Below are 26,777 nucleotides of genomic sequence, written 5' to 3'. Positions count from 1 at the left end.
TAGAGATCAAACATGAGCTGAATGTCCTAAAGATCCAAAAAGAAGGCAACGACCAACATTTTGTCTATAGCAATGGAAGATTGGCAATAAAAAAAGAGAATCGTAAGAGGATACACTACATAGGATAACCCAAGGTAAGAAAACAAATCTCCGAGACCATGGGATATTGAGATATTGTTGATAGGTAGGCTTTCTAGATACCGATATAGACACCTATGGATTATCTACTAATAGTGGGGCGGGGGAGGTGTATTGGCCAGGATAATATGATATCGAACTAGGTTATCAAACTTTTCCGAGATTATGGAAACCCTACATATGATCGTGCAATGGGTGGAGTCCTTTATTGTCAAAAATGGATGTATGGAGTGGGGTAGTTGCACATACGGTGTCTTTTCCCCTCGTAATAGATGGAAGACATAGATGGGTAAATACTCAGCTACCCATTTTTTACTCAATCTACTGAATTACTTATACTTTTCATTAAAGTGAACCTGTCATGCTACCCAAACCACTGGCAAGAAGAATCAGAGTCTGACTGCACATATACAGTACAGACCAAAAGTTTGGACGCACCTTCTCATCTCTAGAACAACTATTAAGAGGAGACGTTGTGCAGTAGGCCTTCATGGTAAATAGCTGCTAGGAAACCACTGCTAAGGACAGACAACAAACAGAAGAGACTTGGTTGGGCTAAAGAACACAAGGAATGGACATTAGACCAGTGGAAATCTGTGCTTTGGTCTGATGAGTCCAAATTTGAGATCTTTGGATCCAACCACCGTGTCTTTGTAGAAAAGGTGAACGGATGGACTCTACATGCCTGGTTCCCACCGTGAAGCATGGAGGAGGAGGTGTGATGGTGTGGGGGTGCTTTGCTGGTGACACTGTTGGGGATTTATTCAAAATTGAAGGCATACAGAACCAGCATGGCTACCACAGCATCTTGCAGCGGCATGCTATTCCATCCGGTTTGCGTTCAGTTGGACCATCATTTATTTGTCAACAGGACATTGACCCCAAACACACCTCCAGGCTGTGTAAGGGCTATTTGACTAAGAAGGAGAGTGATGGGGTGCTACGCCAGATGACCTGGTCTCCACAGTCACCAGACCTGAACCCAATCGAGATGGTTTGGGGTGAGCTGGACCGCAGAGTGAAGGCAAAAGGGCCAACAAGTGCTAAGCATTTCTGGGAACGCCTTCAAGACTGTTGGAAAACCATTTCCGGTGTCTACCTCTTGAAGCTCATCAAGAGAATGCCAAGAGTGTGCAAAGCAGTAATCAAAGCAAAAGGTGGCTACTTTGAAGAACCTAGAATATAAGACAGATTTTCAGTTGTTTCACAGGTTTTTGTTAAGTGTTTCATTCCACATGTGTTAATTCATAGTTTTGATGCCTTCAATGTGAATCTACAATTTTTAGAGTCATGAAAATAAAGAAAACTCTTTGAATGAGGAGGTGTATCCAAACTTTTGGTCTGTACTCTATATTTTTCTGAATCTCTAAGGTATGTAAATAGATGGCTATACAGCGCACATTGCCCCTTGATTGGTTAACTTTATAAGTATGTGGTGTAGAGTTTGGGTCTTTCCAGTTTCTGGATGGTCGAGGATGACGATGATTAAAGGAGCAAAAATATAAGATGATGGACATACTGCCCACATTCCCCCTGGATTGGTTAACTTTATACGTATGTGGCATAGTGGTTGGTGTCTTCAAGTTTCTGGATGGTCAAGGATGACTATCATTAAAGGAGGTAAAATATAAGAAGATGGACATTCTGCTCACATTCCTCCTTGAAGACACGAGTTTTATTGTGAAGTGTGACATACGTTAGTAATGTTAAAATGTGTTTTTGCCTGACAACAGGGTCAGATTTGATTAATGTTTTGAACTAGCCAAGAGTGTTAGGGGCTAGACTAAGGGAACTGTGTCAACTTCCTGTCCGAAGTTTAGATAGGGCCTAGAATGCAGTAGTGATGGACCTAAGGTCTGAGTTCAGAGCAGAGTCTCATGATATAGGTGTTTCTGACGTGAGAGAAGACCGGAGAAGAAGACAGCATGAACCTAAAAACAGAGAAAGTATGAGAGGTGACTGAAGTAGAGAGTGATCGAGAAGAAATGGGTGCTGGCAGAGGACGCCGAGCAGTATGTCCCCCAAGTTTATAACTCAGAAGGGTAATGGGCCAGGACGGAAAAGAGAATGTGAGATGAAAACAGTGCCCAGGGTGTGAGATGAAAAGAGTGCCCAGGGTGGGAGATGAAAAGAGTGCCCAGGGTTGGAGATGAAAAGAGTGCCCAGGGTGGGAGATGAAAAGAGTGCCCAGGGTGGGAGATGAAAAGAGTGCCCAGGGTGGGAGATGAAAAGAGTGCCCAGGGTGGGAGATGAAAAGAGTGCCCAGGGTGGGAGATGAAAAGAGTGCCCAGGGTGGGAGATGAAAAGAGTGCCCAGGGTGGGACATGAAAAGAGTGCCCAGGGTGGGACATGAAAAGAGTGCCCAGGGTGGGACATGAAAAGAGTGCCCAGGGTGGGAGATGAAGAGAGTGTGCAGAGATCCCAAAGTGTCAGAAGTAGTGGAGCTAAGGTTGGCACATTATTTCCTTTAAGAGGAAGACGACACGGGTTGAAGTTAGGACACTCACTAACTGAACCGCAGTAATGAGTTGGGTTGTGTTGAAGAAACCGAGATTGTGTTGAAGCAGGAAAGAAATTGTGTTTAACCCTAGAACGCATACCTGGGGCCTCGCAGGCCTGCTAGGTCATTTGTTTTCTATGGTAGATTGAATTGCTTGCGCGTTCCAGGGTTAAAGAAGTGAAGAGATTGTGTTTGGAGACATAATACACTGTGTATGAAAATACTCTGTGCTGTAAAAGAAACGTTCATGAAGATATGCACCCCCTATTTACTATATTTTCTATCAAGTTATCATTAAAGGGAATCTGTCAGCAGATTTTTGCTACCTCATCTGATAGCAGCATGATGTAGGCAAAGAGACGCTGAATCCAATGATGTATCACTTAGATTACTGGCTGCAGCCATTCTGACACAATGTGCATTTTTAGCTACAGTCATGTAGCAGAGTCCAGAAGGCTGTCCCTGCCCACAACAGGCTCATTATAGAGATTGTATATTGACTGTGAGTTGTCAATCAGAGGAGGGGGCGTGCTGGACAATATGGCATGAGGGAGATAGCAGAGCAATACTAAGGGTCTAGCTGCTAAATAAACAAAAGATTGGACTGTGGCAACACAGGCATGCCTGAACTTTTTGCCTTAACCCTTACAACATGCAGGCTTGAGCTTACATAGCAAATTCCTGCTGACTGCTGATGCTCTGCCGTTCCTGTAGGATTGTTTGAATAAATTGACGACGAGGCATCAACTGAATTGTTTTTTCTTGAAATAGTTTCACTGAGAAAAACATCTAAGGGGTCTTTATATAGAGCACAACAGTATATCAGTGTTTTACTTAATTTTTGCTTACATATTCAATGCGTTTTACCATAGGTCTTAGACTATGCAATTTCTCAAAAGAAGATTTTCCATTTCCTTGGACTATTTGGCTGTAATTTTAATTGCATCTCAGCTATGCAAAAGTAAGTATAATGTTTCATATTGTATTAGTTGATTAACCCCTTTCCACATCACATGCTGGATGTGTGTATCAAGCAGGCTCAGGAGTTGAGCCCGCACCCTTCCCGACAGATTACAACTGTTGTAAAGCGAATGTCTGCCTGTAACAGCAGTGACCAGAGCTTGCTCCAGTTGCTGCTTTTTAAACTTCTTAAATGCTTCTTTTAGTCTCTGACACTGGCCTTCATGGTCTCAATCCCAGAGGCACCCAGTTTCAGCACCTATAGCCACCAGAAGTGCCCAGTTTCAGCACCTATAGCCATCACCCCTTGAGTAGAGCTAAGCGAATCTGTTTGGTTCACGTTCACCAATTTCAGATTTGGTAGGAGCGTTGGCCAGTTGGTTCAGGCTCGGCTATCCGAGCACTTTGGTCACTGCAATGTTCGGTTTCATTTGCAGAAAACTCACTCCCGACCCAATACTTGACATGGCTGTGATTGGCCAGGGAAATCACTGTAAAAAAAAAAGCAAGCAAAAGGGTTAAAGCACGACATATTTACTGAGTTTCCCCGTGACTGTAACTGCTCCAGCAGCTGTACTTCTGGGGCTGCTCATTATCCCTCATGCATATTCACTGCTTTTCACATGAATTCACCTATCCCTGAGCTCACTGCATGGGTCCTTCCCCTGTGTGCAACCACATGCCTCGGCCCTGGCTGAAACTGGACTAGGTCTGTCTAATGTGCGGGCCAGCAAGACACTAGTCTTCTATTACTAAGACAACATGAAGAAGGAGAACAAACAAAGAAAACATATTCATCATAGAACTCCAATTCTTCTTCAGGCCTCTTTCACACGTGTCTCCGGTACGTGTTTGGTCCGTACCAGAGACATGGGCACACGTAGACCCATTAAAATCAATGGGTCTGCCCTCACGTGGGTGTTCTGCCATGGACCGTGTGTCCGTGTGGCGCATATGTGTGCCCGTGTGCTCCACACGTAGACATGTCCATTTTTCTCTGGCATCACGGGTGTCACACAGAACACAAATGGAACACATGGAGGTGTTCTGCGTGACACGCACAGGAGAAAACACACGTGTCTGAGAAAAAAAAAAAAGTACTCACCTGCTCCAGCCCTGCTGTCTCCGCCGCTGCTGTCACTTGCTTCTGACCGCCGCTCATTATGCTCATTGCATATTCACTTCACTGTGGACCAGAAGCAGCAGCTGTGGAGAGTGGGCAGAACCGGAGACCGAAGATAAGCACCACGGACAGCAACACCAGGGACAGGTGAGCAGAAAGTTCCCGTTCTCTGTATGTTATCACGGATAACACACAGAGAACACACGTGTGCCATAAACATGGCTCATGGAGGGAAATACGCACCTTTAACACGTCCGTGAAAAACATGCGTGATTTTCACAGATGTGTAAAAGAGCCCTCTGAGAGAGTCCACCGCATATGCAGGAAAGTTCACCACTGCTTTCTCCAGAGACAGTTCCTTCTTAGGTCAGCATAGAATGAACTATAGCCGGCATTGGGAGGAGTGAGGAGTGGATATTTATAGCAGAAGGGAGTAGCTGCAGTTGAGATTACAACTACTTGTTTAATCACAGCAGGATAGAAAGGAACCTTAACCCCTTCACCATCGGATGAAATAACATAAGATCAAACTAAGAGTACAAGCGGGTACTAAAGTGTATCAGCGATCAACTAAACGCTGTGACCTTCTAATCCCAGATCCCCCCCAAGATCACATGAGGCCAAGATATACTTGTGACAATATGTCTCTTCGATCATTATCAGGTTAATTTAAGCAGAAACTTCTCAGGGTTTTTTAAGCCTTTACTTAGTGGTGGTAACTAGGAATGGTCGAATATCACAAATATTTGGCTTCGTGAATATTCGCCGAATAGGTCGCCGCTATGCGAATATTCCATGCGCAATGTAAGTCTATGGGAAACTCGAATAACACCCGAATAACAACTATTCGGACTTCCCATAGACTTACATTGCGCATCGAATATTCGCATAGCGGCGACCTATTCGTCGGATACTCACAAAGGCAAATATTCTGGTATTCGATCATCCCTAGTGGTAACCAGTGATCCAGACTGGACACCTTAAGCTGCAAAGTTGCAAGTGGTGAAAATTTGCTGGTTACAGTCTCTGAATAGGCATCCATCTTAGGCTAGGTTCACATTTCCGTTGTTTTGCATAAGTCACAATCCGCCGCTCTGATAAACAATGCAATCCATTTGGCGGATTCCCTTGTTTCCCATAAACTTATATGAGCAGCGGATTGTGACTGATGCTCTTGCGTTGCATCCTCTGCCCGACTGATCAGTCGTGGAACGACTGACCATCGGGCAGCAGGAACGCAGAGTGTAACGTTTTTTGAGCAGCTGAATCCTTAGGATTTCGCTGCGCATGCTCTCTTTCAGCGGCCGAACAATCAGCTGATTGCCCGGCTTCTGTGAGCAATCAGCTGATCCCCCGGTGGCCGGCTGCTGTGAGCGATCAGCTGATCACCTGGCGGCCGGCTGCTGTGAGCGATCAGCTGATCACCCGGCGGCCGGCTGCTGTGAACGATCAGCTGATCACCCAGCGGCCGGCTGCTGTGAGCGATCAGCTGATCACCCGGCGGCCGGCTGTTGTGAGCGATCAGCTGATCACCCGGCGGCCGGCGGCTGTGAGCGATCAGCTGATCTCCTGGCGACTGGCTGCTGTGAGCGATCAGCTGATCACCCGGTGGCCGGCTGCTGTGAGCGATCAGCTGATCACCCGGCAGCTGGCAACTGTGAGCGATCAGCTGATCACCTGGCGGCCGGCTAATGAGAGCGATCAGCTGCTCACCCGGCGGCCGGCTGCTGTGAGTGACCAGCTGATCACCCGGCGGCCGGCTGCTGTGAGCGATCAGCTGATAACTCGGCAGCCGGCTACTGTGAGCGATCAGCTGATCACCCGGTGGCCGGCTGCTGTGAGCGATCAGTTGATCACCCGGCGACTGGCTGCTGTGAGCGATCAGCTGATCACCCGGTGGCCGGCTGCTGTGAGCGATCAGCTGATCACCCGACAGCCGGCTACTGTGAGCGATCAGCTGATCACCCGGCGGCCGGCTAATGAGAGCGATCAGCTGATCACCCGGCGGCCGGCTGCTGTGAGCGATTAGCTGATCACCCGGCGGCCGGCTGCTGTGAGTGATCAGCTGATAACTCGGCAGCCGGCTACTGTGAGCGATCAGCTGATCACCCGGCGGCCGGCTATTGTGAATGATCAGCTGATCGTTCTCTCTCACGTTTTACAACGGAGTCCGACAATGAATTCTTATTCTTGTCATCCGTTGTACAACGCATCAATCACATGCGTCAAGCTACGCATGTGACTGATGCAAAACAACGGAAATGTGAACCTAGCCTTAGTAGATATGTATATTCTTCCAACCTGCACTCTATCAGTTCATAGTCAAATCAGATACAAGGCAAGAGTAATGTCCGCCTCCGATTGACACCTCTTCCCCCTACAGAACAGGGACTTCTTTCCGGGTGTCATTATTAAACAGAGAAAAGTACAAAAGTTCTTATGATTGTTCAAACTTTTTAATTAAAACTTAATCTTTTTTTTAAATACAGATATTTACTGTCAAAATCTTTCTGAATATCAAATATACATACATCCGATTGTGCCTGTACAGAGAGGTCTATGCGCTTATGTTCCATGCATGTTTACTGTGCCCACAAATATAAGTCTAAGTAAAGACACCAATGGATTATGGTATAGATTGGGCGTAGACGCCGGTCATCGTGTGGCTTCTCGAGAAAATTCTAAGTATTATTCAAATGGACGCATCAGTCTGATTGGAAACGTGACCAGACGAGACTGTTCATTGTACATAGAGGATCCATTGAGCGCAGACGAGGGCGCGTATGTTTTCAGAATTGAGGATCCTCAGATGAAGTTCACCTATACAAACATCATACTAAATGTGACCGTAATTGGTAAGTCTAACATTAATACCAAGATGCGAAATAACAAATATGGCGTCATGGCCGATAATGCACCAACATCGAACTGTCATCAGTAACTTGGGGGATACGGCGGAGTCAACTCATCATCCTAGATAGAGATTCCAGAGGTTGAAGATCATAGAGCCTCATTAGCTAAATCCAAAGGATTCCTAGACATGACACAAGTCAACAAAGTCAATCACCAAAAATCTGGATTTGGGCAAATCTGAATTTTTTCTGTAAAAAGTTTTATCAAAGTTGTATTGAATAGGGATGATCGAATACCAGAATATTCGCCTTCGCGAATATCCGACGAATAGGTCACCACTATGTGAATGTTCGATGCGCAATGTAAGTCTCCGGGAATCCCGAATAGTTGTTATTCGAGTTTCCCATAGACTTACATTGCGTATCAATTATTCGCGAATAGTCGAATAGCGGCGAATATTCGCGAAGCCGAATATTTGTGGTATTCGATCATCCCTAGTATTGAAATGTTAGATGGAATAGGACAGATACAATATAATCATTATGGTATGGCTCAGAGTGAATCTGTTACCAGATTTCACAATACAAACTCCACACATCATTTCTAGATCTCTTAGACTTGATGAGGCTGGTGTATTTACTTTTAAAATCCAGCTCGGTTTGTCTGTATAATCTGTGGAAAAAAATCCCAACTAAAATTAAGCTTCTAACTGGACATCTCTCATGACACAGACTGGGGATGATCCAGCAGGAGGTCAAATATACAACTAAATGGGAAACACCACGACAAAATGAGGGGGTACACCGGGGGCACTTTAACAACAGTGGACCTTAGCGCTAGTGAAAGGGAAGATGGGCATCTCCACCACTTACCTGCCGCTGTACCCTGCACTCCTAACCAGTCCCTAAACAGGTTCATCACCTGTCGCCTAGCAGGAATCTGAAGCCCTGAGGTGACCATACAACAGTCCCTGGCTAGGGAGTGGGCAGGTGAAGCCCTACCACTTGACTGATACAACACACAGGGAAAGGAAAACAGACAGAGGGGAAAACACTACAACAGACTATTGCAGTCAACACCAAGAGAGGGTTTCAGCAGCCCCTTCCACTTCCAAGAACAGAATACAAATGAATCAAGAATAACCGGCACCCTCTGCTGGTAGCAGAGGGTATATAAAGGGACTGGAGTTGGTCCAAACCGTAAACACCTGATCAGGAGTCTGAGGCTGGTGCAAAGCACATTGACATTAACCTTTTCTTTCCCAAAGGAAAGAAAGTCACATTTAAATAGTAGAGTCTCCCCAGGAAAAGGGAGACTCAGACCCAGAACCTGTCACTAATCTCTTATAGCAGAGAGACGAACGTGACAACATTTTAATTTGAGAAGTATTTTAAAACAAACAAGATTGCATAGGCATTGCTTTTGGTAGGTAGCAGCAAAAATCTTAAAGCACCACTCTTGCATTTTTTTAATTATACCACTGGAGTGTTACTTTAAATTTAAGTCCCCTGACCCATAACTGATACTCACCTTCCGTTGGCTTCACCTTTTTCCAGCATGGTTCCGGTCGGTCTATGGAGGTTTGTGACTCGCCAGCATCTCCATTGTTTCTTCGAACATGCTGAAGGTCTCAACAAACTACAAGTCTATGAGAACCTTATTCTGGCCTTGTTCTTGCCTAGTTCTGGCCTTATTCTGGCTCTCATGAAGTTGCACTGAGTTCTTGTAACATAACTTCTGACTTATTATGACCAGTCAGAAGTTACGGGCACAAGATGGTGCTGCGGGACCAGAGTAGCATCGGTAGAAGGTGAAACTACCAGAAGATAAATATAAGACAGGGAGCAGGGGCTTACATTTAAAGGGGAAAAGAAAAATGGTTGTGCGCCAGCGATAAGTGCTAAGATAGTACAGTAGTGATATGGAGGACAATGAATAACATTAGGTCTAAATGATCATCATGGTGGAGTAAAGGCTGCTTTACACGCTGAGACATCGCTAGCGATCGCACCCACCTCCGTCGTCGTCGCCCATGGCGAACAATATCACTAGGACAGGTCAAACATACTTACCTTCCTAGCGACATCGCTGTGGGCGGCGAACAACCTCTTTTTTAAGGGGGAGGTTCATGCGCCATCACAGCGACATAACACAGCGAGCCACCAATAGAAGCGGAGGGGCGGAGATGAGCCAAATTAACGACACGCCCACCTCATTGCCGGAGGACGCAGGAACGCTGTTGTTCGTCATTCCCGGGGTGTCACACGTAGCGATGTGTGCTGCCTCAGAAACGATGAACAACCTGCATCCAGCATGATCAACGATATTTGGGAAATGAACGACGTGTCAACGATCAACGATTAGGTGAGTATTTCTGATCGTTAGTGGTCGTTCGTAGGTGTCACATGCAATGACAACGCTAATGAGGCCGGATGTGCGTCACAAATTCCGTGACCCCAATGACATATTGTTAGATACGTCGTTCCGTGTAAAGCGGCCTTTAGGCATCTGGACCTAGGCATCAATTCATCAGTCATGCAATAAATTTGACCACAAAGCTGTACCGACAACAGACTTCTTAAGGCCCCATTACACGCAACGACGTATCTAACGATATATCGCCAGGGTCACAGATTCCTGGCCGCACATCCGGCATTGTTAGCGACATCGTTGCATGTGACACAACGAATGGCCGCTAACGATCAAAAATACTCACCTTATCATTGATCGCTGACACGTCGTTCATTTTCAAAAAATCGTTGATTGTTGAGGATGCAGGTTGTTCATCGTTCCCGAGGCAGCACACATTGCTACGTGCGACACCTCGGGAACGACGAACTACAGCTTACCTGTGGCCGCCGGCAATGAGGAAGGAAGGAGGTGGGCGGAATTTTACGGCCACTCATCTCCGCCCCTCCGCTTCTATTGGGCGGCCGCTTAGTGACACCGCTGTGATGCCGCACGAACCGCCTCCTTAGAAAGGAGGCGGTTCACCGGCAACAGCGACGTCGCTAAGCAGGTAAGTCCGTGTGACGGTTCCGATCGATATTGTGCATCACGGGCAGCGATTTGCCTGTGACGGGGGCGGGTGCTTTCACCAGCGATATCGCTAGCGATGTCGATGCATGTAAAGCCGGCTTTAGACTTGACCTTCATTTTTAAAGATTTCGATCTAAAAATTATTTTTAAGGATGAAGATTAATAAGATTGGATCTGTTCTCACAATTTTTTGTATTTGTTTAGATCTCACAAATAAACCTATAATCTCCTCTACAAGGCTGGTGGATGGGAAGGAGGTGACGATGACCTGTACAAGTCCTGGTAGATGCCGGAGTATTGCACCACCACGTATTTCATGGGAAGGAGCCATGACTGGTACAAGTCAGATGATGTATCATATACCCTATGAAGATGGCGGAAGATCCTTCCACTCCATTTTCACATTCATGCCTAGAAAGTTACAAAGAAATTCCACTTTGTTCTGTAGAGTGACTTTCCAACATAATGTGACCATAGTGAAGGAGCAAACTCTAAATATCGAATGTAAGTCAAACTCCTCATCATATCAGCTACCACCATCAATGTATGTTACAAGTGACTGCTACATCATCCATAGCTTCCTCTTTCAGTCCTAAAGGGGGCTTTAAACGGTAGCGATATTGCTAGCAATTTCTAGCGATATCGAGCGTGTAAGTACCCGCCCCTGTCGCGCATGCGATTGTTTGTGATCGCTGCCGTAGCGAACATTATCGCTACGCAGCGTCACACATACTTACCTGGTCGGCGGCGTCGCTGTGACTGCCGAACAATCCCTCCTTCAAGGGGGAGGGATGTTCGGCATCACAGCGACGTCACCGCAACGTCACTAAGCGGCTGGCCAATCAAAGCAGAGGGGCGGAGATGAGCAGGACGTAACATCCCGCCCACCTCCTTCCTTCCTCATTGTGGCCGGCGGCAGGTAAGGAGACGTTCCTCGCTCCTGCGGTGTCACACATAGCGATGTGTGCTGCCGCATGAGCGATGAACCCCAACGCTAAACAACCCTTACCGATTTTTGACTTTGGGACGACCTCTCCATGGTGAACGATTTTCACCATTTTTGAGGTCGCCTAAGGTCGTTGGTAAGTGTCACACGCTGCGATATCGTTAATGACGCCGAATGGGAATCACTAACAACTTGACCCCGGCGACCAAAGATTAACGATATCGTAGCGTGTAAAGCCCCCTTAACCCCTTAACCCCCAGGCAATTTTCCAGTTTTGTTTTTTCTCCCCCTGTTCCGAGAGCTGTAAGTTTTTTATTTTTTTGTCAATCTTGCCATACAAGGGCTTATTTTTTGCAGAGAGAGATATACTTTTAAATGAAACCATATGTTTCACCATATAGTGTATTGGAAAACGGTAAAAATATTCCAAGTGTGGATAAAATTGCAAAAAAAGTGCAATTGCATGATTGTTTTGGGGATATTTTATTCACTGTGTTCATTATATGATAAAACTGATGTGTCATTGTGATGTCTCAGGTCGATGCGAGTACGCAGACACCAAACATGTATATGTTTACTTTTATCTAGGGGGTTAAAAAAGGTCAGAAGTTTGTCCAAAAAAGTGGCACGCTTTTTGCGCTATTTTCTGCTTCCCATATCGCTCTCATTTATTGGAATATGAGGCTCAGTGATTGCTTATTTTTTAGCATCTCGAGCTGACATTTTAAATGGTATCATTTTTTCCCAGATGCTACATTTTGATCGCCTGTTATTGCATTTTGCGCAAAATTTGCGATGACCAAAAAAACATAATTTTGACATTTGGAATTTTTTTGCCGCTATGCCGTTTGCCAATCAGGTTAATTCATTTTATATTTTGATAGATCAGGAATTTCTGAACGTGACAATACCAAATTTGTGTATATTTTTATTTTTTTTAACCCTTTAATATTTAATACGACAAAAGAGAAAAAGAGAAAGTTTATGTCCTTGGTCGTGATGGGGTTAAAAACCCTAAAAATGTTGCATCTAATATAATTTCACCTCTGTCTACCGGCAATCCATTTAATTTTATAAATTGTTGCTCTAAACCACTTTGCACAGTCTGACAAATTAGGATAATGGGAAGGATTTGTGTACAGAAAAATGTCTTGTGAAAAAAAACAACATTAAAAAATTGTATTTATTACATATACATTAAAACCAAATATACAGCGGGGAAAATAAGTATTTGATCCTCTGCAGATATTACAAGTTTTCCCACCTACAAATTACGGAGAGATCTGTAGTTTTTATCGTAGGTAACTTCAATTGAGACAGAAAACTCCAGAAAACCCCATTGCATGATTTTTAAATAACAAATTTGCATTTTGATGCATAAAATGAATATTTGATTGAATAGAAAAACAGAGCTTAATATTTTTTAGAAACCTTTGTTTGCAGTTACTGAGGTAGGACGTTTCAAGTAGCTCTTGACCAGGTTTGTCCACACTGCAGCAGGGGTTTCAGCGACACCTCCATACAGACCTTCTCCAGAACTTTCAGGTCACTCCTCCGTACAGATCTCCAGATATTTCAGGTCACTCCTCCATACAGATCCTCTCCAGATCTTTCAGGTCACTCCTCCATACAGATCTTCTCCAGATCTTTCAGGTCACTCCTCCATACAGATTTTTTCCAGATCTTTCAGGTCACTCCTCCATACAGATCTTCTCCAGATCTTTTAGGTCACGCCTCCATAAAGATCTTCTCCAGATCTTTCAGGTCACTCCTCTGTACAGATCTTCTCCAGATCTTTTAGGTCACGCCTCCATAAAGATCTTCTCCAGATCTTTCAGGTCAATCCACCATACAGATCTTCTCCACATCTTTCAGGTCACTCTTCCATACAGATCTTCTCCACATCTTTCAGGTCACTCCTCCGCACAGATCTTCTCCAGATCTTTCAGGTCACTCCTCCACACAGATCTTCTCCAGATCTTTCACATCACCCCTTCATATACATCTTCTCTAGATCATTCAGGTAACTTCTCCATACAGATCTTCTCCAGATCTTTCAGGTCACTCCTCCACACAGATCTTCTCCAGATCTTTCCGGTCACTCCTCCATATAGATCTTCTTCAGATTTTTCAGGTTACTCCTCCATACAGATCCTCTCCAAGTCTTTCAGGTCACTCCATACAGATCGTCTCTACATCTTTGAGGTCACTCCTCCATACAGATCTTCTCCAGATCTTTCAGGTCACTCCTCCATATAGATCTTCTCAACATCTTTCAGGTCACTCCTTCATACAGATCTTCTCCAGGTCTTTCAAGTCTCCTCCATATAGATCTTCTCCAGATATTTCAGGTCACTCCTCCATACAGATCCTATCCAGGTCTTTCAGGTCAGTCCTCCATACACATCTTCTCCAGATCTTTCAGGTTTCAGGGCTGTCACTGGGCAACATTGAGTTTCAGCTTCCTTCAAAGATTTTCTCTTTGGTTCAGGTCTGGAGACTGGCTAGGCCACTCCTGGACCTTGAAATGCATCTTATGGAGCCACTCCTTATTTGCTCTGGTTGTGAGTTTCATGTCATTGTCATGCAGTAAGACTCAGTCACAACCCATCTTCAATTCTCTTACTGAGGGAAGGAGGTTGTTGGCAAAAATTTCTATATGACCTCATCAATTCTTTCTTCAATGCGGTGTATTTGTTCTATCCCTTTTGCAGAAAAGCACCCCCAAAGTATAATGTGTCCACCAAAATGCTTTACGATTGGGACAGTGTTCTTGGGGTTGTACTCATCCTTCTTCCTCCAAACACGAGTAGAGATGATACCAAAAGTTCTATTTTGGTCTCATCTGACTACATGACCTTCTCCTATGCCTCTTCTGAATCATCAAGATAGTTATTGGTGAACATCTAATGGGCCTGGACATGTGTTGTCGTGAGCAGGGGGACCTTGTGCTCCCTATAGGACTTTTAACTATTACGGCGTAGTGTCTTACTAAAGGTAATCTTTAATACTGTGTTCCCAGCTTTGTTCAGGTCATTGACAAGGTCATCCCGTGTAGTTCTTGGCTGATTACTGCGCTTTCCCAGAATCATCCTTACCCGACGAGGAGAGATTTTGCATGGATGCCCAGACCGAGATAAGATTGACAGTCATGTTGTGTTTCATCCATTTTCTAATAATTGCTTCACCAGTTGTTGCCTTCTCACCAAGCTGCTTGCCTATAGTCCTGTACCATATCCCAGCCGTTTGCATGTCTACACTTTTGTCCCTGGTGTCCTTAGACAGCTCTTTGGTCTTGGCCATGGTGGAGAGGTTGGTGTGTGTTTGATTAAGTGTGTGGACAGGTGTCTTTTATACAGGTAACAAGGTCAAACAGGTGCAATTAATACAGGTAATGAGCGCAGAGTAGGAGAAAAAATAGGTCTGTGAGAGCAGAATTCCTTCTGGTGGGTAGGTGATCAAATACTTATTTCATGCAATAAAATGCTAGTTATGTGATATTCTGGATGCTTTTTGGTTTGTGTCTGTCACAGTTGACGTTACCTACGATAAAAATTACAGACCTCTCCATTGTTTGTAGGTGGAAAACTTGCAAAATCAGCAGAAGATCAAATACTTATTTTCCCCACTTTAAAAGTGATGCAAAAAAGTTTTTAAACACACACCCCTTCAATAGAAGGGAAAAGGTTTAGAAAGGGAGGGGAGAGTTACCTCTAAATGGGATCCCGATACTATCCCTCCATCAATAGTAAACAGATCTATTACTACCTTGCCGCAGTCGTCGGCATCCTAATGACTGCGCAACTGGTACCCCCGCTCAACGAAGGCTGCCCCTCTATATCCCCGATACAGCCTTGGCTGGGTGGGGAAAACCCTAGTGGGGCAAAAATATATATAATGTAATTGGGCTATGTAATGATAACAAAAAGTAGCTAAATAGCGGAGGGTCCATGCTGTAATATGGATAAAAGTGAATAGAGGATATAAATCATTAAAGTTCACTTAAGTGATTCTGTACATAAAAGCCCCATGATACGTAGCAGGGAGTATACATTTCCAAAAAGTTAAACATTGCTATATGCAAAAAAGGTAAGTTTCAATGATGTCCACGAGAATTATGTCCAAGGTGTTTCCCCTCCATAACCAGCTTCATCAGGAGGCCTAAAGGATGGACCATGATAGGTACGTGTATATGTCTCTAGGAGCCTTTGCTAATTATTTCTTGTATTTATTTTTTCCTAGATTCTCCATCAATTAATATCACCGTTGAAGGTAGAGTTCTATGTGTTTTGTAGAAGCCCAATAATGGAACAAGGATGTATTATTGTGAATATGCAGTTAGAAAAATCGTGTGACGACACCTTTCGGAACTGTAATAGAGGACATTTGGTTGTCAGCTTTTACAGTTAAGGAATATTAGAAAATATTCACTAGATTTTTTAAAGAGAACCTGTCATCAGGTTTTTCTTATGTACGGTAAAGTGCGGCCACTAACAGTAAGCCCTTATGTACAGTATTCTAGAATACTATATATGTCCCCAAGCCGCTCTGCATAATGTAAAATATAGCTTTTATTATACGATGATGAGTCATAAGTCATCCACATAGTGGCTTCCATTCTGCTCCTCTCTGCCCTGCCGAGGGCAGGGCAAAGTACTGTATTGCACATGCACGGGGAGAGTCCAAAGAGCGCTCGCGCATGCACACTACAATGCTCTGCCATTTAGGGGAAGAGAGAACTGCACCTACACAGGAGTGTGATGGAAGACACTGTGTGTATGACTTGGAACGGGTCATCCACATGAAGCAAGAAAAGAGTAGGCCCTGGATGATAAAGACCAGAGACGCCAATCTGTCACGGATGGGAGAGATGCTATACCGGCTGTATAGGACAACACAAAGGGAAGGGGAAAGGAATGCCCTATCACTAATGAAAGGGGGAAATAATGACCCCTGACAACAATGTGCAGCTCACCTTCCTTGCACTCAATGACCCTATACAGGTTCTGCACCTGTCGCCGAGAAGGAAAAGCTCAGCTGTAGGCAAACCCTAATCTGGACCCTAAATAAGGATGGAAGGTATGAGGTCTTCATCAACACCACTATCACTAAAGGAAGACACAAGGGAGTAATACAGGGGAAAAACAACAGCTATCACCAGAGCCCTGGTAGATAGCAAAACACAACACTTATCTGAGCAGTAGCAACCACAGAAATCTTTAGTAACCTTCCCAGAGCTCATCAAGGAACAAACTATAAACCACACCCAAATCCCCCCAGGTTGAGGTTTATAAAGGAAGTCAGAGGCTGGCAACTGAGAGGAAAAACTGACAGTTTCTCAGTGTCCTAAACTCTGCTGCTGCAGAAACAGGGAACTGTCAGATAACAACACATGCTGCCAATCTCTGGGATTTCTAAACACTCACTGCCACTGGATTGTCAGATGGCCTTGACACTCCCGTGACACAATCTGACTGCACCGCCCCATAGGTGGATGTATTAAATATTCTTTTTTATGTTGTGCAGAGTGGATTGGGGATACATATACAGTATTCTAGAATGTTGTATATAAGGGCTTACAGGTGGTGGATGCCCTTTAAATGGGAAAAACCTGGTGATAGGTTCTTTTTAAGACACAATGATGTCCTGGAAGTGCCCTAAAAATCTGCTATATACACATCTCAGCTTGACTAAATAATGGGGTCCTGCCCATGCTGCTGGGAATACAGAGGTGGCCACACATGCCTATGCCATTCGTCATTCATGTGCATGTGAGTCCTGAAAATTGATAGAGGAGAATATGGCACAGTGTATTTTGCGATTTTTTGAACTGTCATGCAAATAAATTAAGACCCAAGGAAGTGCGGCCACCGCCCCATTCTCAACAGCATGCAATGGTGCACTGCTCTTTAAAAAGATCTGTGTCCCAGTAGGCATCTATACTATATACTGTGGATATCAAATATGAGATGTATGAGAAGGGAAAACACTTTGAATGGCCACAATCGTTTCAAAAATATTTGAGTATATCAATAGTACAGGCTAAAATAAGAAATTTTATTATATATCTTATTGAAGAAATCTTTCTTTCTCCACTTATGAGCCACTTCTTTTCTTCATTAAGAACTAATCATTCACTTGGCCAAAAAAGCTAAAATATGTCTTGGCCAAAACAAGATGGACTCCAACCACAGTGAATGATCAGAGTCCAGTGGACTATTGAAGTGTACGGAGAGAAGAGTAGGGAACAAAGAAGAGCAGAACAAGATCTGTAATTTTCTAGCTACACTGCTCAGTACTGCTGTATGATGTCCTCCATGCGGCTGCTGCTTCTGACCATTTGCGACATAGAGACAGAAGAGTAGGAATCTCACATGTCTGTGTGTGCTGTGTATGGGAGACATCATTGTAACTTGTCTGCACCCACCAGCTCAGAGATAACTGAAAATTACAAAGAGTCTGTAAAGGGGGAAACTGGTGAAAAGTCCTATTTTTCCCAGAAACAATATTATTCCTCATGCACGGACAGAAAACTGATTATTCTGGAAAATCAGAAAGATGTATTCTTTAAATCTGAAAATAACAAAATATCTCTATCTCAATAATGCAATATTTTTTTTGTATTACGAGATAGAGACAGATAGATGACATGGACTGATTAAAATCCATTTTTTCATCATCTAACGTTAGAGTGCTGAGTCTGACGCCATTTTTAAGAATTTTTTTAGATAGATACTGTAGATTGATAGATATTAGATGGATAGGTAAAATGACTTTATTAAAGTAATCATCTATATATCTCCCTTAGGTGTTAATACCAATGATACAGCCACTGTGATTGTGGAGGACGGAGACTCTGTATCTCTGAACTGTATTGTAGACAGTAATCCGAATGCGTCCGTCACTTGGTATAAAGAAGATGTGGTGGTTCACCAGAACATAAGTGACCAGATTGTCACACTTAAACTCTTTGACATTACCAAACGTGATGCTGGGAAATATCTGTGTTCTGCAATGAATGAACATGGAGTCACACATAGGAAAGTTGAAATTATATATCAAAGTGAGTATAAAATATTAGTTTTTTATATGATGAGCTTGTAAAATAGTCAATTTTGGATATGTGGCAACCAGCCATTGAAGAGGTTGTCTGATGTTATATCTTCATATATCTTCTACATTTAACTTTCCTGCATGCCTGGGGGATGGGTACTAGTATGCTCCTTAGTAATGGAAAGTACAGTTTAGAATACTAAGCTTGCTGCGACACCCGAGTATTACAATGTATCCCGGTCATACCTGGCAGTAGTAAATATCTTTATCTTCTTTGTGTTGAGTAGGAGTCCCATGTGTGAGCTTTCCATGTTGAGACTAAAGCGGACTTTACACGCTGTGACATTGCTAGCGATGTCGCGAGCGATAGCACCCGCCCACGTTGGTGGCACGTCACTGGGTGATCGCTGCCGTAGCGAACAATATCGCTACGACAGCATCACACGCAATTACCTGTTCACCGACGTCGCTGTAGCCGCCGAATAATCTCTCCTTTAAGGGGGAGGTTCGTTTGGCATCACAGCGGCATCGCTAAGTGGCCGCCCAATAGAAGTGGAGGGGCGGAGATGAGCGGCCGGAACATCCCGCCCACCTCCTTCCTTCCTCATTGCGGGGCGGCCGTAGGTACGATGTTGTTCCTCGTTCCAGCGGTGTCGTACATAGCAATGTGTGCTGCCGCAGGAATGACAAACAACTTGCGTTCCAAACGAGGAACGATTTTTTAAAAATGAACGACGTGTACATGACAAATGATTTGACACCTTTTTGCGATCATTACTGATCGCAAAAAATTGTCACACACAACGACATCGCTAACGAGGCCGGATGTGCGTCACCAACACCGTGACCCCGACAATATCATGTTAGCGATATCGTTCTGTGAAAATGGGCCTTTATTAGAGAGTGTCAAGAAGGAAAACTCAACCATGGGACTCCTACTCAACACAAAGAAGACAAAGATAATGACTACTGCCAAGGACTCATTTGAGATGGACTGTGCTGAACCGAAAGCTGTAAAGGACTTCATCTCTTCGGATCAATGATTACTCCAGATGTAGTGATGTCACGGAAAGTCAATGGGAGAATAGCTATGGGCAAATAAAAAATGATGTCACTGGAGAAGATCCTCAAATCGAGGAACATATCACACTTAACAAAGACACGGCTCATACATAGTTTGGTCTCAGCTCGTACATAGTCTAGTCTTTTCTGTAGTAACATATGGATGCAAAACCTGGATGATAAAGGAACAAAACAGAAGAATCAAAACCTTTGAAATGTGGTGCTGGAGAATCAATTTTGGAATAAATAAAGCATCTTATAATCCGCAAAATACGGTATTTATTTATTGCAGGGTGTTTTCTTATTTTGTTTTTATCTCAGGTTTTACAATTAGGGATGATCGAATACCAGAATATTCGCCTTCGCGAATATCCGACGAATAGGTCGCCGCTTTGCGAATATTCTATGCGCAATGTAAGTCTATAGGAAGCCCGAATAGTTGTTATTCGGGTTTTCAATAGACTTACATTGCGCATCGAATATTCGCAAATAGTCGAAAAGTGGCGACCTATTCGGCAAATATCCGCAAAGCCGAATATTTCTGGTATTTGATCATCCCTATTTACAATCCTAATTATGTGGTTGAACCAACTATACAAAACACACTAAAGCCCATGTCTACAGGCTTTGATTTGGGTTGAATCGTTCACACTTTCATCTATTGTATCTTTTTTCACATACAGATAATGGATCAAGAGGTTCAAATATAAATACGCATGGACACATTATCCTTTCAGCATCGATTGGAGCAGTCTGCATACTTCTTTTTGCATTCCTTGTGTTTGCTTGTTGGAGGTAATGCACATTAGCACTCAATAATTATTAATGGCATTGAATTACTACATCATGTCTGTCCATTGTCTGGTTTATAAAAGTCATTTTTAAACACTAAATTGGGACACTATGAGTTAGTAGGGTGGGGGTGTTTATTTTTTGTAACCTAGTTCAACAAGAGCGGAGCCCAATTGCAAAGAGCGTCTTTCACATCACCACTTGGACCTTCTTCGGTGATGACTTCTCCTGTCGACAGAAACTTTACTGGTGGCTTTGGTCAGCATGGTGGCTTACTGGCTTGCACTGCAGTCTTGCATCGCTGGGGTCCTGGGTTCAAATCCCACCAAGGACAACATCTGCAAGGAGTTTATATGTTCTCCCCATGTTTATGTGGGTTTCCTCAAGGTTCTATGGTTGTCTCCTACACTCCAAAGACATACCTATAGGGAATTTAGATTATGAGCTTCAATGAGGACAGTGTTGCTAATGTATGTAAAACGCTGCAGAATATGTTAGCGTTATCTAAAAATAATGATTACTTAGTATTATTTTAATAAATGTCTCTGGGTAGTGCAGGCACTGGTGTTGCTTGGACCTGTGATTCCCCCCAGGCAGTATCCCTTTCTTATCCAATATTCTTCCTGTTTGAGAACTAGGCTTGTTTGACTTCTCTCCTGACTGACCTGGTATCTGACCCTGGCTTTCTCTCTGACTCTGGTTTTGTGTACCATTTGTCCCTCCTGATATTAAACCAGCTTTGATTGATCATTCTTGACACAGTCTCGCTTCACCGGCCAGCAGTAACTCTGTAGATGCAACCTAGGTGCCGTGTTGTAAGTCCAGTTCCCTGAATAGAGGTTAAAGGCTGAAAACCAGGGGTTCCTAATGGCTCTGTTTGATGATGTGGTTCAGCCAAGTCTGTCTGAAGTTATCTTTTGGGTTTCTGGCTTCGGACCTATCAGCAAAAATTTTTCTGTTCCATAATATTAACATAAACAACTCTATAATGTTTCTCAGCATAGTGTAATACTTCATTTCCTCAGTGGTGGTGCTGTAGGCTAAGTGAACATTTGCTACCAGGATCCTCTGCAAATTATGGAAAGATTTTTGAAAATGTAGCAATAATTTCACTTTCTGACAATTTTTCCTTTTTTCTTCTAATTTGCTAGCAACAGTAATAATTGTGACATATTTACTGTTTCCATAGAAAAACACGAAGGAAGTCATTGAACATTGAGGTATGTGCAATGCTAAGATAATGGGAACTACTCATTTCTATTGGCAGTCTTAAGGAATATAGATATGCAACACCTGCACGGGACCCCGAGGGATTGGAGTAGCTCGATCCGTTCCCTATGCACACGTCGCCGAGCCAGTGGTTGTGCAGTCGTGGCCTAGCCCGGTTTCATGGCCCCGTAGTGTACAATAAAAAGGGGTTAATTTAAAGGGGATAGTCCGACTATGCCAGTTCCCCCGAGCTTTGGTGCCCCAGAGCAGTTCGGCCCGAGCAGCTCGTATCCGGGTCTCTGTGCCCTAGGGGAGGCTCGATGGAACAAAAGAACAAGGAAAGGAAATAAATTATGCAATGTCCTGCAGATGAGATAGAGGTGCCGGGCAATAACTGAGATCCACACAAGTAACACAGTCCAAGTCTTCTACTGGTGCAACTGGAAAAGGCTGCCTCTGGACGTGCTGGCTGCTCTGGTTGCTGAGTTCCACCACCTGTGCTGTGAACCTGGCCACACTCTTCCTGGCACTCCTTTGGGTTTGTTGTCCTTCCTGGCATGGAGCCGTTGGAGAACCGGGGTTTCTCTGGTCCTGTCGCTGAGCAGCTTGAGCTAATTTAACGGGTTCAACCCGGGCCCTCTCTGTGCTGCCTATGCCTCAGACTCTTGGGGTCGACCGTGGGCTCTGAATCCCACCGGCCGTGCAAAACTCGACAAGCCGACCTGGATCTGTACCTTTAACTGAATAGGATAACTGAAGTGAGCACTAATATATATATTTATTCTGAGTGCAAGCCAAAAAAATACATACTATATAAGGATAAGGCTGCACATCAAACTTAGATAATGATATAATGCCTCAAGCATATGGAAAAATATTTGAAAAATACAATGAAAAATGCTACTTGCTAACTTGAACATGTGAATAATGAATTGCATACCTGCCATGAATATTAGGAAAAAGGAGATATTTAGCAATCGCATTGATCAATGTAACTGAGCCCCAAAACCTCGTCAAGGTATATCTCTATATTGGGGTCCCTAGCTCTGTGACCCTAACTGTGTGTCATCTCATTGCAATTAAAAACTGCTGTGGGTGTAGAGGGGTAACCAAGGGCTGTCTTATATAGGAGATGGAAAAAACATGGCCGAAAGGGGCGGAGCTGTGTCCACATTCAGAAAAAAAAAACTACATATAACTGAATAGGATAACTGAAGTGAGCACTAATATATATATATTCTGAGTGCAAGCCAAAACATACATACTATATAAGGATAAGGCTGCACATCAAACTCCACCCACAGCAGTTTTTAATTGCAATGAGATGACACACAGTTAGGGTCACAGAGCTAGGGACCCCAATATAGAGATATACCTTGACGAGGCCTTGGGGCTCAGTTACATTGATCAATGCGATTGCTAAATATCTCCTTTTTCCTAATATTCATGGCAGGTATGCAATTCATTATTCACATGTTCAAGTTAGCAAGTAGCATTTTTCATTGTATTTTTCAAATATTTTTCCATATGCTTGAGGCATTATACCATTATCTAAGTTTGATGTGCAGCCTTATCCTTATATACTGGATCTGTACCTTGTCCTGGGGGTTTGCTCCCCGCTGCGTGCCGAGTCCCATGTTGAGCCCTGGGTCCTGCTTCCAAGGGATCCCTCTGTCCCTGAGTCTGGATCACCTTCACTCTAACCGGGCCCTCCTCCTCCTGTTGGTGGCTTGCATACAGGCTCCAGGTGGCTTCAGCCTCTCCAAGCCTCACTCTTTCTCTGCGTTCCTCTGCTTCTCTGCATGCAGCAGCTTGCTCGCTCCACTCCTCTGTTCGTCCAGTCCTCCACCTCCTTCCCACACCCCCTCACATGCTGACTCTGCCCACTCATACCCTCCGCTCTCCCCAGGGTCCTAACTACAGGGGGGTTGGATTTATACTTTAAGAGACCAACCCTGCTGATCCTGTGTCTCTGTCAGTGCCCTCTAGTGGTGTATAATGGTGTGGTGCGGGTGTTGTTGATGTTACACACTGTTGTGTTTTGGCACAGGTGATAGGAATTCAGCTTGCTACTACTGGAGGTCTATTTGTAGCGGAACCAGTTAACCGCAGGGGCGCTACAGATATCAAAGACGTCAAAGGAAGGGGTCCTTTGTATTCTTCTCAAAAACAACATTTTTGTTTTCTTTCTATTTTGGGCTAAAAAAATATTTTTACAATTGCATTTCCTTAAAAAATATTGTACAATTTGGCTTTTATAGGCTCTTTGTTTGCCTGCACATTGCTGGTTGCAGTTGAGTTAACTAAGAATCTCCCAATGCTCTCATTCTGATGGGAGTTCCCTTTATCTGTCTTTTTCTGAACTCATTCACAAACCCATACCTCATCAAAGTAAGCCTCGACTTTGATGTGGTCTTACATCAGCTAAGAAGTGCTGAAAAGGATTGATAAATGAGCTGCAAAGAAGTTCATTGATGACTTCTTGGCAGTGGCGTAACTAGAGTCTGATAAGCCCTGGTGCAAAGTTTGAGCCTGGGCCGCCCCTCTATATGTTGGTCAGATGTATGGGGTGTTGTAGCATTCTAAATCCTATAAAGATGTACGAGTTGCCCCTCCTGCCCTTTAATTGTGTAGTAATGACCCCCATTCAGTTTTGATGGCCCCCATCCTGGGCCACTTCCTGGTAAATATGTCCTCCATCCTGATGTATGACCTCATCATGATTATATCCTGGTATATATGGCCCCATCCTGGTATATACAGTACAGACCAAAAGTTTGGACACATCTTCTCATCTCTAGAACAACTATTAAGAGGAGACTTTGTGCAGCAGGCCTTCATGATAAAATAGCTGCTAGGAAACCACTGCTAAGGACAGGCAACAAGCAGAAGAGACTTGTTTGGGCTAAAGAACACAAGGAATGGACATTACACCAGTGGAAATTTGTGCTTTGGTCTGATGAGTCCAAATTTGAGATCTTTGGATCCAACCACCGTGTCTTTGTAGAAACGGTGAACGGATGCTCTCTACATGGCTGGTTCCCACCGTGAAGCATGGAGGAGGAGGTGTGATGGTGTGGAGGTGCTTTGCTGGTGACACTGGGATTTATTCAAAATTGAAGGCATACAAAACCAGCATGGCTACCACAGCATCTTGCAGCGGTGTGCTATTCCATCCGGTTTGCGTTTAGTCAGACCATAATTTATTTTTCAACAGGACATTGACCCCAAACACACCTCCAGGCTGTGTAAGGTCTCCACAGTCACCAGACCTGAATCCAATCAAGATGGTTTGGGGTGAGCTGGACCGCAGAGTGAAGGCAAAAGGGCCAACAAGTGCTAAGCATTTCTGGGAACTCCTTCAAGACTGTTGGAAAACCATTTCCGGTGACGACCTCTTGAAGCTCATCAAGAGAATGCCATGAGTGTGCAAAGTAGTAATCAAAGCAAAAGGTGGCTACTTTGAAGAACCTAGAATATAAGACATATTTTCAGTTGTTTCACACTTTTTGAAGTGTTTCATTCCACATGTTTTAATTCATAGTTTTGATGTCTTCAATGTGTATCTACAATTTTTAGAGTCATGAAAATAAAGAAAACTCTTTGAATGAGGAGGTGTGTCCAAATTTTGGTCTGTACTGTATGTCCCAATCATGGCCTCATCCAGGTATATATGTCTCCATCATGGCCCAATACTGGTATATGTCCCTATCATGGCAACATAATGGTGTATGACCCCATTATGGCCCCATCCTTGTATATATGTCTCCATAATGGCCCCATCCTGGTATACATGTCCCCATAATAGCCCCATCCTGGTACATGTCCCCATAATGGCCCCATCCTGGTATACATGTTCCCACAATGGCCCCAGCCTGGTTTATGTCCCCATCCTGGCCACATCCTGGTACATAAGATACCCCCTGCACACAGAAAAAAAATAAACCATTAAACTCACTTTCCCCTGCTCCCCCGATTTCCTCCTCCGATGATGTCATGCCACAACTGTAAGCGGCGCAGCGCATGATGTCACTGTGTGCCCACTTACAGTGTGGTTAGCTGCTGGGTGCCAACATATTCTCTGCTCCCCACACCCTGGATTATTGGAGTGGGGAGCAGGGAATATTCATAGCCTTAATCGGCGGCTGGAACATCGCAGTGCAGGGACCCAGCGAGTCTCTGTGCTGCAATGTATTTTCACTGGATGTGCGCCCTCGGACGCACATCCAGCTGAAACAGGCGCAGGGGTCAGCGGGTTCCCTGTACTCATGGGCCCGGTCGCGATCGCTGCGACCGATATTATTACGCCCTGCTTCTTAGCTAAAAGTCAAATGGTGCAACATTTTAATTGAAACTTATTTTAAGACATTTTTAACCTAAAATACAAGCATTTAAGTAAAAAATTCTTGAAAATTTTCTTCTGAATATCTTTAAAATTGAATTAAATTACAACTTTTTGTTCCTACAGACAGAACCCACATACACAGATCTGAGGAGATCAGAGATTACAGAAATATATGATCAGTTGAAGGTAATTATTATTCCGTTGTAACTTTATTATTTACTGGTGTTTATGATTCGGTTGTTATTTTGGCTCAACATATTTTTTGCGTATTTATATCAATTGCTATCTTTTATTTTATAGCCTTGGACCCAGGCAGACACTGCTATTGTAGGATCAGATGTCGGTGTGGCAAATGATTATGAAAATGTCCAGAAACAACATAGATAATAATAAAACCATATTATGTAACCACTGGGTCTGTTATTTTATTTTTGGAAAAGAAAAATTATTCTTGCATTGACTATTGGTATAACTGAATGATCTCCTTTAACTGTGTCATTGGCTTATCGGCTGTTCTAAAGTGTAAAATGTGTTGAAAACTGTCACAGGGTGAAATGGGGTATGTAATGATGGGTCAGGGGCTCCTAGGCTGGCCCTCAGACTAATCCCTGTGCTGTCTCTTATCTCAGAGGTAGATTTGATGGTAACAAGGTACAAGCCCCCAGCATGACCCTAACTCCTGTTGGAACCCTGACCTATTTCCCCTCTCTGCCACCCTTGGGGCGGGCTGGAAAATGCAAAGACAAAACCCCAGAAA

General features: G+C 43.9%; 1 protein-coding gene across 2 annotated transcripts; it reads left to right on the top strand.

Moving 5' to 3' along the window:
* LOC142256246 (sialic acid-binding Ig-like lectin 13) lies at positions 1 to 26,412 on the top strand. 2 transcript variants are annotated; one of them, XM_075327823.1, is made up of 10 exons: positions 1 to 134; positions 3,511 to 3,599; positions 7,211 to 7,576; positions 10,818 to 11,117; positions 15,802 to 15,831; positions 18,368 to 18,622; positions 20,358 to 20,469; positions 21,656 to 21,686; positions 26,144 to 26,206; positions 26,321 to 26,412. In XM_075327823.1, the coding sequence occupies exons 2-10, from the start codon at positions 3,521 to 3,523 to the stop codon at positions 26,405 to 26,407; spliced, it is 1,323 nt and encodes a 440-aa protein (XP_075183938.1). In that variant the 5' UTR covers positions 1 to 134; positions 3,511 to 3,520; the 3' UTR covers positions 26,408 to 26,412. The 2 variants fall into 2 exon arrangements, with proteins under 2 accessions (XP_075183938.1, XP_075183939.1); XM_075327824.1 differs by lacking the exon at positions 7,211 to 7,576.
* Positions 26,413 to 26,777: the final 365 nt, after the last annotated feature.

Source organism: Anomaloglossus baeobatrachus, chromosome 11, assembly GCF_048569485.1.
Source record: "Anomaloglossus baeobatrachus isolate aAnoBae1 chromosome 11, aAnoBae1.hap1, whole genome shotgun sequence".
Taxonomy (NCBI): Eukaryota; Metazoa; Chordata; class Amphibia; order Anura; family Aromobatidae; genus Anomaloglossus; species Anomaloglossus baeobatrachus.
The sequence above is the reverse complement of the archived record's forward strand: the minus strand, read 5'-3'. Positions and strand labels throughout refer to the sequence as shown.